This window comes from Cervus elaphus, chromosome 12 (genome assembly GCF_910594005.1).
Source record: "Cervus elaphus chromosome 12, mCerEla1.1, whole genome shotgun sequence".
NCBI lineage: Eukaryota > Metazoa > Chordata > Mammalia > Artiodactyla > Cervidae > Cervus > Cervus elaphus.
The window spans coordinates 79,711,338-79,729,157 of record NC_057826.1 but is presented as its reverse complement, the minus strand read 5'-3'; the positions used below and the strand labels follow the sequence as shown (position 1 = coordinate 79,729,157).

Here is a 17,820-nt window from a genome sequence, read left to right as displayed (position 1 = left end):
AACCAAGGTGGACAGAGAAAGTCCTGAGGTGACAGCAGTTGGTCCGACTCTGATTCTTCCGTTTTCGTTTTCCAGATTAGTTCCTCTAGGTACAACCTCTATAAACCCTTCCCATCCGCATACACGCACACATGGAGCAGAAGTGGGATTCACTTTATGCGACATAGCTGTTCTGTAGAGGAAATGCTAGGGTCAGGTCACGTGGTCATTGTCCTCACAGAACATGGCTTCATCAGTTTGGTGACTGCTCCGCGCTCGAGCAAGTGCGTTAACCAGAGACTGGGACTATCCAACACATTCGTTCATCTGTAAACAAACACCTGGATGCAACAGGAGAGCTGCCATTGAGAGGAACAAACCCTGAGAGTTTACTGGTAATGCAGTCACCCTAATTACCTGTTCTGTAAATGTGGATTGGGCGGGGAGGGTTGCCCAAAAGGGACGCAGCCATTACAGGGCACATTATACTGAGGATGCAGTGTTAAAATCCAGGACACAGGCCCTGGGGACAGAGGACCCTCAGCTCTCTGAAAGTGAGGTTCTGGTTAAGAAGCCTGTGCAACCACAGACAGACACACCTGAGACTTGGTCCAAGTACCTTTCGTCCAAATGGTTTTCCTCCACGTTCTCATCTCTCCTCCCAACAGGCGTTTTTACCCCCGACTTGTAGGCAGAAGTAAAGACCAAGATCAGTCAAGGTCACAGGCAGGCACAGCTGAGACCAGAAGCCAAGTCTCCCTCTGCCTTCTCCACCAGCTCGCTGCTGCCCCACTGTGACCCAGACCCCGGAACATGAGCCTTTCCAGGGGCCAGCATTCCCTTTGCTGCACCCAGGAGCCCAGCCAGGCCTGGGAAGCGTTCCTGTCCTCTGGCCTTCAGAGCAGCAGCCACAAGGAGGAAAGGCTCAGCTTCCCGGCCACCTGTTCTCCCTTCCCCTCCCACCTACCCTAGCCTAGCCTCCACCCCCAGCTCGGCATGGAGGAGGGGCCAGCAGTCCCAGTCTCCGGCATCCACCCCTTGCAGCAGCCCCCGCTCCCTACAGAAACCCTGCATAAGGCAAGGTTGAGAAATTAAGGCTTAGAAGAACCTCCTGAGAGCTGGTCGAGGTCCTGACTCAAGATGAGATCAGGTCACGTCACGGACCTGTCCCCAAAGTGCTCCACACAAGAGCATTCCTCACCTACGGATGCTCCTCCTCAGAACCTCTGACACAGAGCACCAACTCGGGGGGGCGGGGGGGGTACTGGGGCAGGGTGTGAGCAGCAGAGGGACCCTCAGGATGAGCTGAACTGGGTAAGACTGGAGCTGAGCGGGGGGGCGGCCACTCAGACAGGTGAGGCTCAAAAGTTGAGACTAAGCAGGGCCTCAGAGAGCTGGTTGATGTCCCGGCAGTACGGCTCACGCTGCAGGATGAAGTCCACCTTGTGATCCTGGCCCCAGAACACCTCCAGCAGTTGGCGCCGGAGCCGCTCTGTCTCCCGCGTCTTCCGAATGCCACCATTGCCTTTGTCCTCTTCTTTTCTCCCCTGCTGCTGATGACTGTGTTCTGTGACGCCCCTGGCAGAAGGCTGAGGCTTAGAAGACCCCGGTGCCCTGGGAAGAAGCAGAGAGAACAGAATGAGCTGAGAAGCATCCTAGAGTGAGCGAGCCTGAAGTTCTAGAAACTGACCTCCGAGTGGCAGTATCAACCCTCTTCTGCAGGGAAGATGGATGGTTCCTTTGGAACCAGATGGTCAACCTCGCTTTAGTCTAATAATTACTTTCTGTCCAGCAGAGGGCGTACTCAATGCAACCAGCTATGAGTAAAAGCAACCATTTACCAAATAACTCCGTTCAACACACTGATCAGGGAAAACAGGAAGCGGGAGCTTCCTTCCCAGCCTGAAGGGTCTGCCGTCAGGATTCCTTGGGCCAGAGCCCAGGCAACCTGAACTACTATAGAATAAAGCTGCCCTGGATTGAGTCATTTTTTCACCCGACTCTCCAGGCCTGCTAGGCCCCTGCAGAGCAAGAGCAGGGCATTACCTGACCGGTTTCTTCAGGAATTCATCCAAGGTGGGGCCATTTCGCCCCAGGGGGTCATCCGGCACCATGAAGAGGTTTCCCACAAAGGTGAAGGGCAGCAGGCTGGATGGGCACAGAGAATGTGTGGTCACAGAGCGGCCCTTGCCGACTGCCCGGACAGCTAAGACCAACACCATCAGAAGCTGCCGGCTACCATCCTTCGCAAAGTGGTGTCAGCCCCTTCCCAGAGTCCTCACCCGGTGGCAGATCAGAGCTGGTTCTAGAGAAAGGTCTGAGTCTGTGCCCTGTTCTCAGGGGAGGGCTCCCTCACCGCTCTCTGATGATTGCCATCCACTTCTCAGACTCCTCTGCCAGGTCCCGGAACTGGTCGTTGGAGACAATGATCCCGTCGGTCTCTTCAGCCAGCTTCACCATGAACCTGTCTCAAAAACCACAGCAGCCATATTGGGATTCAACAAGGTCCCACCCCAGAGCACTTTATCGACGCCCATGACGCACTTCTAGTGATGGAGATCTGGCCCCTCACCTTGAACCAGCCACCAGATGACTGACTGGATACAGGCGCCATGGGTTAGGAAGAAAACAAAGATGAACCCTTCCATGTCTCCCAAGAGCAACCCCTCCAGTCACCACAACCCTCCACAACACTCTGTGCCTTGTCAATATGAGACAGAAAGACCTAGCCCTTGCTCTGTCTTCTTCCCCGCTCCCCCTGAATCAGTCACAGATCCCTCATGTGCCTCCCCTGAGGCCTTCCACTCTGCTTCCTTCATTTCCAGTCCTGCCATTACCACCTGAGCTACTTGGACAACGCAACTGAGGTACTACTGCATAGCCTCCTGATAAGGGGGTCTCCTGCCCCCAGCCGTTTACCACCTCCAGCCTCTCCTCCCCTGAGAGAACTTGCTCTTCCCCTACACAAGTCTTCCAAACTTGCCCTTTATCCAGCAAATGTTTCCACATCCCAGGCTTGGCAGCTAAGGCCTAGCAACCAGCTCCAAGCCACTGTTAAGGCCTTATCTCCTCTCTCCCTCCCTAAGGCACTCACAGCTCCTGAAAAAATCAATGATCAGATTTCACCCTGCTCTTCAAACATGCCCTGCGCTGTCTGATTTTCATGTTTCTCAAACTGTTCCCTTTATTCCCTCCATCTGGAAGGAAACCAGACCTAACTGATGAGAGGAATCTCAAGGGGAGCATCAAAAAAACAGATGCCTGGGCCCCATTTTATAATTCTGATTCCACAGGACTGGGGTAGAACTCACGAGATGAGTCCTTAACAGGTTTAGAAACCAAGAGATCCAATGCATCCAATATCCTTGTCAATCAGCAAAAACTCTCAAATCCTTCCCTTCCCACAAGACCCCAGCCAGAAGGGAGATGCCTTTCCTCTGAATTCTGTAGTGTTTGATTTACAGTTTCTTTGGGCTTTTTGAAGTGACGAATCGAGTCTTCCCTGATTCCTGCCTCCTTCGGTAGGCCAGACACCTAGTACCACACAGGCAGTCAGTATCTGAAAAACAGTGTGGTATAGCCTTGGTCGTTCAGTCGTGTCCAACTCTTTGTGACCACATGGACTGTAGCCTGCCACACTCCTCTGTCAGTGGGATTCTCCCATCAAGAATACTAGAGTGGGTAGCCATTCTCTTCTCCAGGGGATCTTACTGACTCAGGAATGGAACTTGGGTCTCCTGCATTTCAGGCAGATTCTTTACTGTCTGAGCCACCGGGGAAGCCCTAGTGTGGTATAGAGGGGACATTAATCAGGATTCAGTATGACAGATGTCTGGCTGAGCTTCTGTCTGGGAAACAAATTAAAGAGATAACATTATATATGGTATCATATAATACACAACATGTATTTTCAGATTAAAGATAATTGTACTATTATCACATTAGATCGTATGTTGTTCCACAGTATTCAGTAGGTCTGTGCTACATGTCACTGTGTTTTTCACTGTAACTAGGCAAAATACAAAATTTATATTGTACCTCTGCCTATCAGGACCTATACAACTGTACAGACACATGTCTTCAAAATTTATTACAAGTGACTCAACCTTCAGTTTTAATTGTGTCAATGCTGGCATGTAAAGAAGGTTCTCTATTTCAGATAACCTGTGAAATCTAGGCATAAAACAGAACTGCATTGGGAGAATGTGAACTGTCTTTTTTGTAGAATACCTGTTAGGGAGTAAAAGCTAAGCATTTGAAAAAACAAAATATATAATCAGTACAGCTTGGGAACTCTTTTTTAATTTAAAACTGAGAATCCTAGAGAATAAAGAACTTAACCACCATAATTTTTTCAAATTAGTTAGTTAGCTTTTAAAATCCACCCATGGGACTTCCCTGGTGGTCCAGTGGTTAAGAATACACCTTCCAATGCAGGGAATGAGGGTTCAGTCCCTGGTTGGGGGAACTAAGACCCCACATGCCACAACAAAGATCCAGTGTAGCCAAAGGGAGGGGAAAAAGTCTATTAAAAAAAATAATAATAGGTAAGATCCACCTGTCTCCCACACTGTGTACACCAGGGAGGACATGTGTCTTGTGTTCTTCAAGTAAACCATCTAGCAGCTTTAAGTTCTCGGCCATCTAGCAGCTTTAAGTTCTCGGTCTTCCTTTGCCACGTCATAGCCTTTGCCAAGAGAATTAACTACTCCGACCCACTGTCTCCAGTTCTGTACAATGGAGATAAGACACGCTGCCACACTTGATTGAGTCTGTGAAAAACTAAAGAATATCACTGTCCTCCAGCAGAGCACCTTGAGTGAGGCAAGCACATACCTTAGCTTCTTTTGACATTCACAAGGAGGATGAATGAATGGAAGAGGAACTTGAGACAAAGAGGTTAATCCACTAAGAGAATCCACAATGACTACGCAAGGAAACTCAGATTCAGACCTTCAAATTCTAAGACCATTGATCTTTCACTTATCTTCTTTTAAATACCATGTTTTGTACAGCCGTATTATGCATGGAATCCATTCTTTATTTATCATTATTTGGATCGTTTACTCTGGTTTTTCCAGAAGGTTGGAGAATTTCTCTATGTGTTTGGACATCTAGGTTGTAAGAGGCATTTGTCAGCTAGCTATTCCTATCACCGGCTTTCCCATGTCTCCATTAAACCAGTGTTTTCTAGATGGTAAGGTACTACCATCTAGAAAATAGTACCATTAAGATGGTACTATTAATATAAATACGAAGCATCCTTTAGTTTGATAAGTGAAAAAGTGAAGGATGAAACAGAGTTGTCCACCATCCATCTCATCCTGTCTGCAGGGCAGGTTTACCTCCCCAATCATAGGGGCACATGGAGAAGTGGCCCTTTTCCCACGACTCAAGTCTTACAGTGTGAAGGGGCCAGAGCTTCTGTCTCCCCCTCAGTCTCCCACCAGGCTCCCTGAATGTCGAGTCTGTGGATAAGAGAGAAGCAAGTACCTGTCATCATAGGAGGAGATCCTCTTGCCATCCAAGACCCGGGAGGGTGTGAGGGAGAGCAGGCTGAGGGAATACAGCTTATGCAGGAAGTGACCCTCTAGAGAAACAGAGGAGCACACTGGGGTTACCCCCGAGGTGAACGCGGGGCCCATCCGCAGACACAAGAGACCAGGCCCAACTCACCTCTGACCTTGGAGTCCTTACTGAAACGCCACTGAGGCACAAAAACAGTTATGTCGCGGTGGCCTCGGTCCCAGAAGTACTGCACGGCAATGGCAATGCCCCGGCTGGAGAAGTAGTGCTGGAGGCCGTGCCTGCAGTGGGAAGGGGTCAGCACTCAAGGGCCCTAGAGTGGAGGCCTGGCAGCCTGGCTGGACTGCCCGCCGCTTGGCACATGTCCCCAAGATGAACACAACTGCCCATCTCTACCTCATCCCCCTCCCTGGGACCCTCAGCCCCACCAGGTACTCACACCATGGCCACGTTGCTGCCATCGATGACAATATGGCGGAGGTCTGGCTTGCCCGGCACGTTAGCAAGGCACAGGGTGAAAGGGTCTTGGAGAGCCTCCTGGAAACGCTGTGTGCCAGTCACCAGGTTGCCCCCCCGGGTGCCTCGTTTCCACGGAGACCCCCGGCCTCGAGCCACAACCAGCTGCTTGTCTGCCCGGTCTCCGCGGTCCCCCCGGTCCCCACAGTGCCACGGGGGTTCAGGCGCAGGTGGGGGGCTGGGCACTCTTGGAGGTGAGGCTTCCCCATTATGGAGCCGCTGGAGGAGGGAGGCTCCCCGGAGCTGAGATGCCCTCTGATAGAGGCCCTGGGTACCAGGAGGCTGGCCCTGGACCCCAAGCCTTCCTCTTTCTTGGGGAACTCCCTCCTTCCCCAGGGCCTTCCCCTTCAGAGGCCCTGCCTGCCCGGCCTCTCCTCCTCCTGACTGTGGCCTGAAGGCCACTAGTCTCTCCCAGGTCTCTTCCCCGAACCACGCCTTCAACCCCAAATCCATCTCCCTGGCACCACCCGGCTTTGTTCCCTCCTTCTCCACGGCATGTCTCTCTCCCCTTGACTCTTGCCACCCTGTAGGTCCCGTGTCCAGAGACACTCCACTGTCACCCAGGGGAGTCCTGACTCCCTGCTGCTGAGCGCCCAGCGGACCTGGGCCGCCCCACCCCCAGGATGGGAATGCTTGGGGCCCCTGCCCCCGGGATGCCTCCTGCACCAGGCTCAGCAGCTCCTCCTGGATGGCCTGGGGCAGCTGCAGCAGGGCCTCTGTGTGGGCATCCCCCCTGGCCTGCAGCAGGGCAGAGAACTCTCTCGGCACTCCAGCACACTGAGAGGCTCCAGGGGATGGCCCCAGACGAAAGTCCCAGCTCAGCCGCTCTACCAGCTCCTCCACTCGACTCTGGACCATGACGAAGGCCTCAGTCAGGCCACTGACCATCAGGGAGCCGGGCACTCCCGGCACCAAGTGGGCAGATGTGCTCCAAGTCAGGCAATCAAGGAAGAAGCCCTGGGCTCCCAGAAAGATGCAGTGCAGTTTGGGTGGGTAGTGGATTTCATTCTGTATCTCCGGGCTACAGAGACCCTTCAGGTACTCCTGGGGGAAAAGGGAGGGAAGGGAAGTAGGAAGAAAAAGGAGATTGCTGGAATCTTAAATGGTCCGATAGCCCCTGCAGGCCCACTGCTGTCTCCTGAGCTCCAGGATGCCTGGGCAGAGAAATGGAGCCCTATAGATCCTGAAAAAGGTGGGGATTAAAAGAGGATAGAGAAACTCACTTTTTCTCTTTTCAGGTGACAACCTGGGGCTGAATTTCCATTTAGAACTCAACTCAAGATATTGTTGGTTAAAAGGCCGTCTCTTCTAAACATTTATGTGTGTGTACGTATGTTGCATATTTCCATCACAACGATCATCAACACTAACTTTTACAGAAGTCATGCATTATGCCTTACGTGCTTTATCTCATTCACAGCAAGTTCAGTGAGGTGGATACTGTTATTATTCATACTTTAAAGATAAGGAAACTGAAACTAGGACTACAAGGATAGTATTCAGTGGTGGTGCCTTACTGGAAGCCCTGACTAACTCCAGAGGAAGCAATGTGGCCTCCCACCACACAGTGAATTCCTAGGTGGGGCCTGCTTGCCCAACCAGATTATCTCTGTTCTCCCAAAGAGTACAAACTGATTTGACCTGAATCACTTATTTCCAAGCCCTGGCAGAACCTGGGTCATTACAGCAGAAATGAAACCAAAACTATGGACAGAGAACGTGCAAGTTCCTCAAAGCTCAGGGCCAGTGAGACAAGCAAGAAGCGAAGATCCTCCCCAGCCCCTCCTCTCTCCTGCCTCCACGGGGGAGGGAGTCATTGCTTCCCCGGAAGGGTCAAGGAGAGGCATTCACCTTGGCTCTGCTGGCGTTCTCTTTGGGGCCCTCCAGCTGCAGCCAGATGTGAGGGTTCTCAGGACAGTCCTTCGGAAGGACGCTCATCCCCACCCTGAAGATGCGCTCCACGTGGGGCAGCTGCTCCCGCACCGTGTCCTCGGCCTCCGCAGACACCGCAAAGCGGTCAGGGGACTGGGAGCCGGCCCCCCAGGTAGGCATGGCTGCTTGGCCGCCCAACCCTGAAAAGAGGGAAAGCAGCTCAGAGCCTTGATGTCCCCTCAGCCCAAATCTTGGTCTCCTAGCCTAACCAGCTATCAACAGGTCGCACCTAGTTATCAAACCTGTAAACAACCCAGGAGGTAACCAAAACTTCAGTTTAGTTAAAATAGGGAGGGAATGTCAGATTATCTGGACACGGGGGCCTTCTCCCTGGAGACGAAGTCACGGATAAACAAGACTGTCTATCTGGGATGGCCGTGTGGCCTTTGGGAAATGACGACCACGGCCCTGAGCAGGAACGGGGAGGAGGATCCAGCTGGGTCTGGAGGCCAGAAGGAGTGGACAGGTGACGAAAGAGCCCTTCTCCTCCAGGTCTCTGCAACCTCCGGGTCCAAGACGGCCTTTTAGAGATGAATCCTCACCAGGGCTTGAACTGGGTTCTCCTCTGGGGTCCCTCGTCGGCCATTTCCGAGGTTCTGGCCACTCCCACCCCTCCCCCTCCCTCTGCTGCCCCCCTCGGTCGCGCCACGCGCCCCACGCTGGGCCGAGGGGCCGAGCCGGGCCCCGCCCACGGCCGCTGGCGGCTGCCGCCCCCCGCCTGCGCTCGGCACTGCGCCCTCTGGCTCCCGCAGCCCGGGCGCGGGGGAGAGCGCGCCTACCCGCCTCGCCGCCCGCTGCAGCCTCGGTCCCGCCGGCGCCGCTCGGTGCCCGCCGGCCCCAGCTTCGCCCGCGCCCCCGGCCCAGGGAAGAAGGGCGGGGGGCCCGAGTCGGGGCGGGCCTTTCCGATTCCTCACCCAACGGGGACCTCTCTTCCCCACATCACAAACAGTTTTTTGAGTCACTTCCTGGCCAGGGGCGGAGTCAGCTGGGCCCCTCCCGGGGCTGGGCCAGCACCGAGCCGCGAAGCGCGCCCCCGCCCCCGCCAGCCGCCAGCAGCCAGCTGCTCCCCGCCCCCGGCCCGAGCCCCGGCCGCGGCCCCGGCCCTGGCCCCAATCGGGGCCCCGCCCCCGGCCCCGCCCCCCGCCGGCCCGCCCCGCCCCGCCCCCTCGCCCGCCGCGGCTGCAAGCCTGCCGGGTCAACGCTCCTCGCGCTCCTCGGAGTTTTGAGTCGCTCCGCGCAGTTTTGAGTCGCTCCGCGCAGTTGTTTCTCAGGAATGAGGAACCACTTCATGGAGAGATGGAGGTGAAGAGGGCCTTAAAGGGACGAATGCAGTCCCTTCGGATAACAATATAGAAGACCAGGGAAAGAAAAAGACTGGCCCAGGGTCACAGGATAGTGACACCCCTTGACCCAAGCACTTTCCACCAAAACAGTTAGGGGGAAAACACAAGAACATTCCCTTTCTTCCAACAGTGGAAAAGATACTGCTAAGAGGGCTGCTGACTTGTGAAGGATTTTGAAGAGGGGAGGAGTGAAGAGGAAGGGAATGTCACAGATATGCGGGCACACACACACACACACACACACGTGCACTCACAATCTTACACCCATGTTCTCTGTGGTCCCAGTTCCAGCCTGCAGTGCTCTCCGGAGGGGGCTGCCCTGGGGTTCTGGTTGCAGCCCTCCTGTCTGGCTGTCTCATTTCTCCTCTCCCTCCCAAAGCCCAGCTGCTGTTATTTTGTGCCCGGCCAAGGAGGAGGGAACTGCAGTGACAGCAGGAGTGAGAGGCAGGACCGAGTCGTGGGGCATGGAGACGGATGGAGAGAGACGCCAAGACCAGGTGACCAGGAGTCCCAGAGAGAGTGCTGAGAAGCAGGTTGAGGGGTGGTGAGAGCCTGTGGGAGAGGCAGGAAGAACCAAGGAGCAGAAAGAGAAGGTTTGTGGGTCACAGAGCCACTCAGCCATGCTGGGAACAAAGCGACCCTGGCCGCCACGTCCCTCCCTCAGCCTGGGGTTGCCTTTGGCCCTCACACTTCTGGCCCTGAGGGCCGGGTGGGCCCAGGAGGGGACAGAGCCAGTCCTCCTGGAAGGCGAGTGCCTGGTGGTCTGTGAGCCCGGCAGAGCTGCTGCAGGAGGGCCAGGGGGAGCAGCCCTGGGAGAGGGGCCCCCTGGAAGAGTGGCATTTGCTGCAGTCCGCAGCCACCACCACGAGCCCGCAGGGGAGATCAGCAATGGCACCAGTGGAGCCATCTACTTCGACCAGGTAACGCCCCTACCCGGCAAAGACCTGGAATCACTGTCCAAACCCACTCTGCTGCTAAGGAAATGGCCCTGCTGTGGGGCCCGCTGCCTGTCTGCTTTCCCTTCACTCCCACCATACCTTTCTTCCCTTTCTCATCATTTCTTTTCAATCTGTCCATTCTTCCTGTTTAGTCTACTTACCACCCCTTCCTTTCCTTACTCACTGCCCCTTCCCCCAATGCCGTGGCTTCTCGGAGCCCCAGGCATCCCCGAGCCCCACTCAGCAGGGTCTGCTTCCCACAGGTCCTGGTGAACGAGGGAGGTGGCTTTGACCGCACCTCTGGCTCCTTCGTGGCCCCTGTGCGGGGCGTCTACAGCTTCCGATTCCATGTGGTGAAGGTGTACAACCGCCAAACTGTCCAGGTGACCTGAACCCTAGGCCCTGTCCCATCCCTGGCTCAAGAGGGGAAGGGAGGAGGGGAGCGCAGGGGACCCCCAGGCAGACCTCCATTAACCTACATCCTGGAGGGCCAGGAGCAAGTGGGGGCAGGGCCTGCTTAGCAGAGACTGTCAAGGAGGCACAGAGTCCAGTGCTGGCCACCTCTCAGCCATCCAGGAGGGCGCACTGAGCCCCAGGTTCCAGAGTGTCTCTCTGGGGCTAGAGTAAAGGAGGGGAGTGGAGTTCCTGGGATGAGGGCCAGGGAGAGGTGCTAACTGGATTCCCCTCCCCAGGTGAGCCTGATGCTGAACACATGGCCTGTCGTCTCGGCCTTTGCCAACGATCCAGATGTGACCCGGGAGGCGGCCACCAGCTCTGTGCTGCTGCCCCTGGACCCTGGAGACCGGGTATCTCTGCGCCTGCGTAGAGGGAACCTGCTGGGTGGCTGGAAATATTCAAGCTTCTCTGGCTTCCTTATTTTCCCACTCTGAGGACTCAAGCCTTTCAAGGATGGAAACCTAGCCCCTGACCTTTGCCCTCTGCCCTCTGCCCCAGAAGTAGTGTCTTTAAGGCAGGAGAGAGATGCTCTCTGGCTGCATTTTTATTCCACTTGCTTGCATGGGACCCTGTGCCAGACATCCAAGGTGAGGAGTAGAGCTCTGGTGTCTCAGGACCTGCCCTTCTTACTCCACCCCCACAATTGCCCCCCCAGCCTCCCACTGCAGTCCTCGGATCAGGGCAGGGTTTGGCAGGTAGGGAGACCTGTGCTACTTTGCAGACTCTGCTCTTTCTGTCCCCCACCCCCCAACCCCTGCTTCCTGCTTGGTGCTATTTGGGAACAGGTGGTTCAGGTGAGCCTGACAGGCCCCTGCGTGGGACCAGATGGGCCAGCCTTAGCATACCCAGCAGGCTCCTTCCTGTGAGGAGTGCCAGCATCACAGGTCTCAGCCATTGCAGTCAGAAGCTGAGCCAGCACTGCGTGGGCCAGGGCAGGAGGGAGGCTCAGCCACTAGCAGAAGTGTAGGGAGGGCGGCAGAGCAGCCGAGAGCCCGTGACTGGTGCAGCAGGAAGGGGGCATGCACCCAGCCTGAACACAGTACACACTTTCCATGTACACTGGGGCAGCCAGGAGACGGTGAACCCAGGCATCTATTTGTGGCAGATCCCAGATGGACTCTGGCCCTCACCTCTCCACCCAAGACATGGGGTGTGTATGTTTGCTTTGGCTGAGAGCAGGTATACAGAGCTTCTTTTGGCAGCTGGAGATAGAGGTGGGTCACACACAGGCCAGGGTAGGTCTCCAGGCATGGAACACATCAGTGACTGTGGCTGCCTCCTAGCCTTGCTCTACCTTTATAGTCTGAAGTTCGATCACTTCATGCTCTGACCACCACCTCCTTCCTCCCAGCTCTCTCACTGACCTTCACTGTTCCTATTTCACACATCCCACAACCTCTCTTCTTTCTCCTGATTTATGGCATCTTATCCTCCTTCTCAGACTTCCTGTTACCTTGGGCTCCATGGTGCGTCTCTTCAGCCACTCTCCTGCCAGTGTTATAAACTCTGTCTCACCTCTCTGTCCCATTGGCCCAGCATGGACGACCCTATCAGTAAAGTAGTTAGAGAATGATGGGCGGTGAGATGCTATAGGATCGCTAAAGAGAGAAGATGCTGTTTCAGCTAGGTTCAGGGATTACAGGATACAAGAAGGTATGTTGTAGAGACAGTAAATGCAAAATTGTATGTTAGAGTCAAATAAAAAAGGATTTGGTAGTGCTTGAGTTAAATAGGAAATACCAATGTGAAGTTGTGGTTTTCCAAAAGAAATTACTTTTTCAAACTTTATCACTAAAGTAGCGTGAAACAACATCAGGGAAAAATCTGACGTGCATTCTTAGCACCTGGATCTTTGCCTCAAATATTATTCAGCTTTAAAGGGATTCAGGCTCCCTCAGAGAATAGTTCCATGCCATGAATAACTCTAGACCTTGAACCTACTGGTGAAGGTGAAAAGCAAAGATTTTTTTTTTTTTAATGTATAGGGTAGATCTACGAAGGCAAAGGAGCCAATTTTAATAGGCTTCCACAAATTGACCTTTGTGGAATTTGTGACAATTTGATAATCAAAAGGAAAATAATATAGTTAATTGGAACAAGGTGAATTTTTAAAATCCACAACTCTGTTGTGATTTTCAAAAAGAAAAAAGCAACTATACAAGGTGCAAAAATGTAGTTAATATACTGAGTGAAGAAGTATGACCATAATAGGATATTTTTAGTTAATTTTGATAAGTAGAAGAGTATAAATATAGCAGATATTATATTTATTCATAAGGCACATTTATTTTTCTTATCTGCATAAGTAGGGATGGGTGGATCAAGAGTGCTCTGAGTAATTCCAGAAAAAATTGGAACTGCACCAAAAATGAAAGAGATTGATTGGCACCATCTGGTCATATATTACAACTAGGAAGGAAGAAATTCCAGCAGTGTGTTACATGATGATGAATTAGTCAAACATCCAAAAGATAACTGCTCACTGCTCAAACATGATCCTTCATTTCTTGGGAAAGAAAGCCTCTATACTACCCTACTAATTATAATCAGATTACAGTAACAATAAAACCCAAAATAATACTGGCTTAAACAAAATGGTAGATTATTTCTGCCTCACATAGGAGAATCTGCAAATAAAGAGTCCCGGAGTGGATGGCAGTTGTATGATCATCACAGCCCCATTTCCTTTCTTGCTGTTCCACCGCCTTTAGCATATCACCTTCTGACCCAAGATGTCTCTTTGAGCTCCAGTCATTATATCAGCCTTACAGTCCCCAGGAAGGAGGAAGGAAGGACACACCCATTTCCTTTAAAAGAAGCTTTCTGAGAGGTACATCCAAAAATTCTGATTGCATCTCATTGGCTAGAATTTTGTCATATATATCCACATCGGGTAGGGGTGGAAAGGCTAGAAAATAAGTCCTTATTCCAGGCAGCCATATCCAGCTAAATGTCAGGAGTTATATAATAAGAAAAAAGGGGAGATTGGATATTGGGGAAAACAGCAATATTGGGGGTATTGGGGGAGTTTGTAAAAATATAAATGAGCTAAATAAATTTGTAAATGATGTCAGTAAAGTTATTGTGTTAGTTTTCTATTGCCCTGTAACAACTACCACAAAGTTAGTGTCTTAACACACTTTGACTGATTTATTATCTCACAGTTTCTATAGGTCAGAAGTCCAGCAAAGCATGACTGGATTCTCTGCTCGGGATTTCATTAGGTCACGTAGGCAGGGCTGCCATCTTTACTGAACTGAAAGAATCCATTCCCGAGCTCATTTAGAATTCAGTTCCTCATAGTTGTAGGATTGAGTTTCCTACCCATCAATCTTTGGGCCAAAAAGGTCAGGCCAAGTACTTCTCACAGTACTTCTCTGACCTACCCTTAGGTTATGTCTCTGACTTTAAAAATTCTCTAACTTTAATGGCTCATATGATTAGGTTGGGCCCACACAGATAATCCAGGAAATCTCTGTATTTTAAGACCTTTAACTTTAATTACATAGAAAATGTCCCTTTACCATTAAACACAGGAGGTTTGGGTGTGGACATCTTTGAGACATCTGCATGTTATAATCATTACACTTAAACATGAAATAATTTAAAGAGAAAGTATCCAGTTACATTACACTAATTCATGGGAAAAGTGTGGACTTGAAAAGTTCCAGTGATGTATAAGATAAACACTGGCTCATATTTTCATCATCTTAGAAGGTCAAGTAGTTCCCAAGTCCCAACCAAGAATTCATAATTAATGATAATAATTAATAATTTGATTAACAATTCAAAACATCATCTCACTGAGAAAATATTCTTCTATTGGATATCTAAATTCAATAATTGGTCTGAATTGAGATAATGTCCTCTTGGGTTTACAAACCCAGTTTTATAATGAGTGTAAGTGTAAAAAAGTTTATAATCCTTATACATGTGCTTTACCAAAATGTTTGAAGCATGTAGAGAAGCTGACATTTTATAATGATGATTCTATTGAAATGTGTAGGAAGATTTAAATTTGTGGTCAATGTTTAGATAATTTGATTTGCAAAATGTATAGATTTTGACTTGGTTATATAAATAGTGTTTAAATATATAGACAATTTTTGCATAAGTAGTTTTGTGAAGTAAATAAATTAGACAACAAATAAAGCACAGATGGTGGCTAGTGTTCCTCTTCAGGCACAAAAATCTCCTAGGACTTTAAGGAACCTAAGAATAGAATCCAACTGTCCACCTTCTCCACACCCACGCCCTGGCAGCTGATTGCTACCAAGAAAAGTCCTGCTGAAGGATATGCTGTGGTTCTAAATCCATGGTCTCTAGCTGCCCCTGGTCCTCTATCCTCCCAGCAGTTCTTCTGTGGTTTTCTTTGCCAGCTTCTTTTCTCATCCTCCCCAGAATCCAGCTGAAGACTTCTGTTCTGTCCTTAAACCTCTTACTCCTCCAACTCTGCCCCCACCGCCCGCAGCAGACTCTTCACTCTGCTTCACTGAGAAAGCAGAAACCCCAGGAGAGACCCTCCCACCAGCATAAACAGAAACTCACCGTCCTCCTCATCTCTCCTTCCTATCTGACTCAGTAGAAGTCGTGTCCTTCTCTCCGTCAAGGCAGCTATCTCCATCCACCAGTCGTGGATTCTCTTTCCTGCAAACATAGCCTTTTCTTTTCCTCTCCTCCCTCCTGTAGGTTCGATGTCTCCCTCCCTTCTTCCTCCTTCTGTTTAGCTGTTAAATAGACTCGAATCTCTTAAATCTAAAACAGAAAGAGATGGATGTGGAAACAGTGGTAGACGTGTAGTTACCCTCAGCTTTATATGCTAGTGAGCGTCACCTCTCCTCCCCTTTAGAGCCAGATATCTATGTGCACAGGTTGCTCACCCCTTAAGTCAACTGTGGCCTCTGCTGCTCTATCTGAACTGCCCTCAGCTGGTCACTCAGGACTCCCACGTCACTAATGTCACTATCATCTAGTCCTCTGTCGCTCAGGCTCTCCCTAACATTTGACCCTGTTGGCCACCCGCTCCTTCTAGAAGCACTCCCCTGCCCCCACTTCCCTGACTGCACACGCTCTGGCCTCTCCCTCCAACTCTGTTGAAGCCTTTTTCAGGCTCCTGTACCGCGGCCCATCTCCTAAATGTCAGTTTCTCTCAAGGTTCTGTCTTAGAATTCCTCTTGTCCTGACACAATCTCAAAAGCAGGAGTCTCCATCTGACTCGTTATGGAACTTCCACTTTTTTTTTTATCTCCAGAACCTCCCTCCTAAATCTCAGACTTGTACATTGCCTATCCCACCTTAAAGTAAACCTGCTAAAATTAGTCTTTCATCCCTAAATCTGTTTCCTCCTTTATTCTCTGTGTCCAAAAATGGACCATCCCTGTTGCCCCAAGGAAATACCAGCCACAATCCTTCCTCCCTCTCCCACAACCCCCATCCAGTCACTCAGCTCCATCAGTTCCATCCATTGTTTCCCACCCATCCTGGCTCAAACTACTGAAATCCCAGATAGAGTTCTAGGAAAGCTTCCTAACTGGCCCCTTGGCCTTTAGTGAATCCGTTCTTCACTCTGGGGTTGCCATAGTGATCTAGTTAGAAGAACTTCACTGCCTTAAAGCCCTTTAGGGGATTGTGGGGGAAGGGCGAGGGTCTAGGATCAAATCCATATTCCTTAATGAGATATTTTTAGGTCCTTTGCAATCCAGACACTGCAGTCTCCTTTGATTCATTTTTCTCCATCTACAGGAATGTAGAAACTTACAAAATAGCACCATTTATTAAACTGAGGGAAAATGGCACCCCTTATGTTTTGGGGGACATGTAGCTGGTACATTAAATTAAGGATATGCAGATTATGATCTGCTAAATGAGGAGGCACAAGCCACCACATAGGATCAGCAAGTAACTCCCTCGGTTGCCCAGCTGGGGAAGTAAAAACCTGCAGTCGTTTTGCTTGAAGGTACAGTACAATCCACAAAGGAAGTAAAATTGAAAGACTTATTACTTACAGATCCCAGAAACCAGGAGCAGGGAAAGGGAGGCGACGAGCAAGGGGAAGGGCAGTGCTCTGACCCCGGTTCACATGTGAACAGGCTAGCAAGAGCGTATTATATAGAAGGTGGTTGGGGCTCAGGTCACTAACTTTACACAGGTTCAACTCTAAATGGTCATTTTCCAAGGTACCCCGGGAAAAGCAAGTGGTAATTTGGGACAGGAATCCTAAACTCAAGTCCTTATCCAAATGTCCAGACTCTGGGTCATTATACTGTAAAATGCCTAAACAGCAACTCGAAATAGCTTTTTTTCTCATTATGGCTCAGAAATCAAGGGCATGACATTTGAGTCAAAATTGATCAGGGCCAAGAGAATTGTTCTTGGACCCAACTAAGTAGACCAGCTCTGTTTTAATTTGTAAATTGTCTTAATCTGGACCAAACTGAAATGGAGAAATCTTAATATACATTATACGAATGTATATTACTAGAATACATTAACAAAAGATGGAGAGGCCATAGATTAGTGGGGAGAAAGTAACTCTAGCAACAAAATGAATATACTTGTGTGACAAACAGTGAACATGGTGGTGAAGGTGGTGGGCATTGGAGCCTCTCACTTAGTAGCTGCACATGACCTTCAGCAAATTATTCAACTTCCCTTTGCCTTATTATCTTCCTCTACAAAACAGAGGAAACATTGTATCTATCCCACAGGATTGGAAAGCACTGACCAAGTATCTAATATATGTAAGTTACTGTTACCATAGGAACTAAGAAACAAGTCAAAACTGATGCATGTCCCAAGGATTCTTGGACAATCGTTTTACAGTGGGTAGGATTTTTGTATTGTTTTATTGTTGCCATTTACCTGTTATAATGCTTCTTTCTTTCAGATGTGTTTACTTCTACCCAGAAACACAAGGATATCATAAAGAGTCCCTAGGAAAACACAGTATAGCAAGGCTTAGGGGGTGCCCATCTCACCAGATAGTTATGTATTTAAAAAAATTTTTTTATTGTAGTTTAGTTAATTTACAATGTTATGTTAGTAATTTAAGTATTTTTTAATGTGATACAGTATAGAATGTTCTCTATATTTTGTTTATATCTGGGACTGTCTGTTGGCTTTGTAATTTC

The 17,820-nt window shown here is 50.2% G+C and overlaps 2 protein-coding genes across 4 annotated transcripts; one reads left to right on the top strand and one right to left on the bottom strand.

Moving 5' to 3' along the window:
- Positions 1-137: 137 nt before the first annotated feature.
- On the bottom strand, positions 138-15,643 carry KHNYN (KH and NYN domain containing). 3 transcript variants are annotated; one of them, XM_043919631.1, is made up of 8 exons: positions 15,239-15,643; positions 7,873-8,093; positions 5,945-7,065; positions 5,656-5,786; positions 5,473-5,569; positions 2,336-2,443; positions 2,026-2,127; positions 138-1,593 (listed from the first exon to the last, which is right to left on the bottom strand). In XM_043919631.1, exons 1-8 carry the CDS (start codon positions 15,345-15,347, stop codon positions 1,341-1,343), a joined length of 2,142 nt encoding a protein of 713 aa, XP_043775566.1. In that variant the 5' UTR covers positions 15,348-15,643; the 3' UTR covers positions 138-1,340. The 3 variants fall into 3 exon arrangements, with proteins under 3 accessions (XP_043775566.1, XP_043775567.1, XP_043775568.1); XM_043919632.1 differs by lacking the exon at positions 15,239-15,643 and adding an exon at positions 8,733-9,027; XM_043919633.1 differs by lacking the exon at positions 15,239-15,643 and adding an exon at positions 8,496-8,620.
- Positions 9,334-13,768, top strand: CBLN3 (cerebellin 3 precursor). The gene is made up of 3 exons (XM_043919636.1): positions 9,334-10,216; positions 10,498-10,617; positions 10,927-13,768. The coding sequence occupies exons 1-3, from the start codon at positions 9,917-9,919 to the stop codon at positions 11,122-11,124; spliced, it is 618 nt and encodes a 205-aa protein (XP_043775571.1). The 5' UTR covers positions 9,334-9,916; the 3' UTR covers positions 11,125-13,768.
- Positions 15,644-17,820: the final 2,177 nt, after the last annotated feature.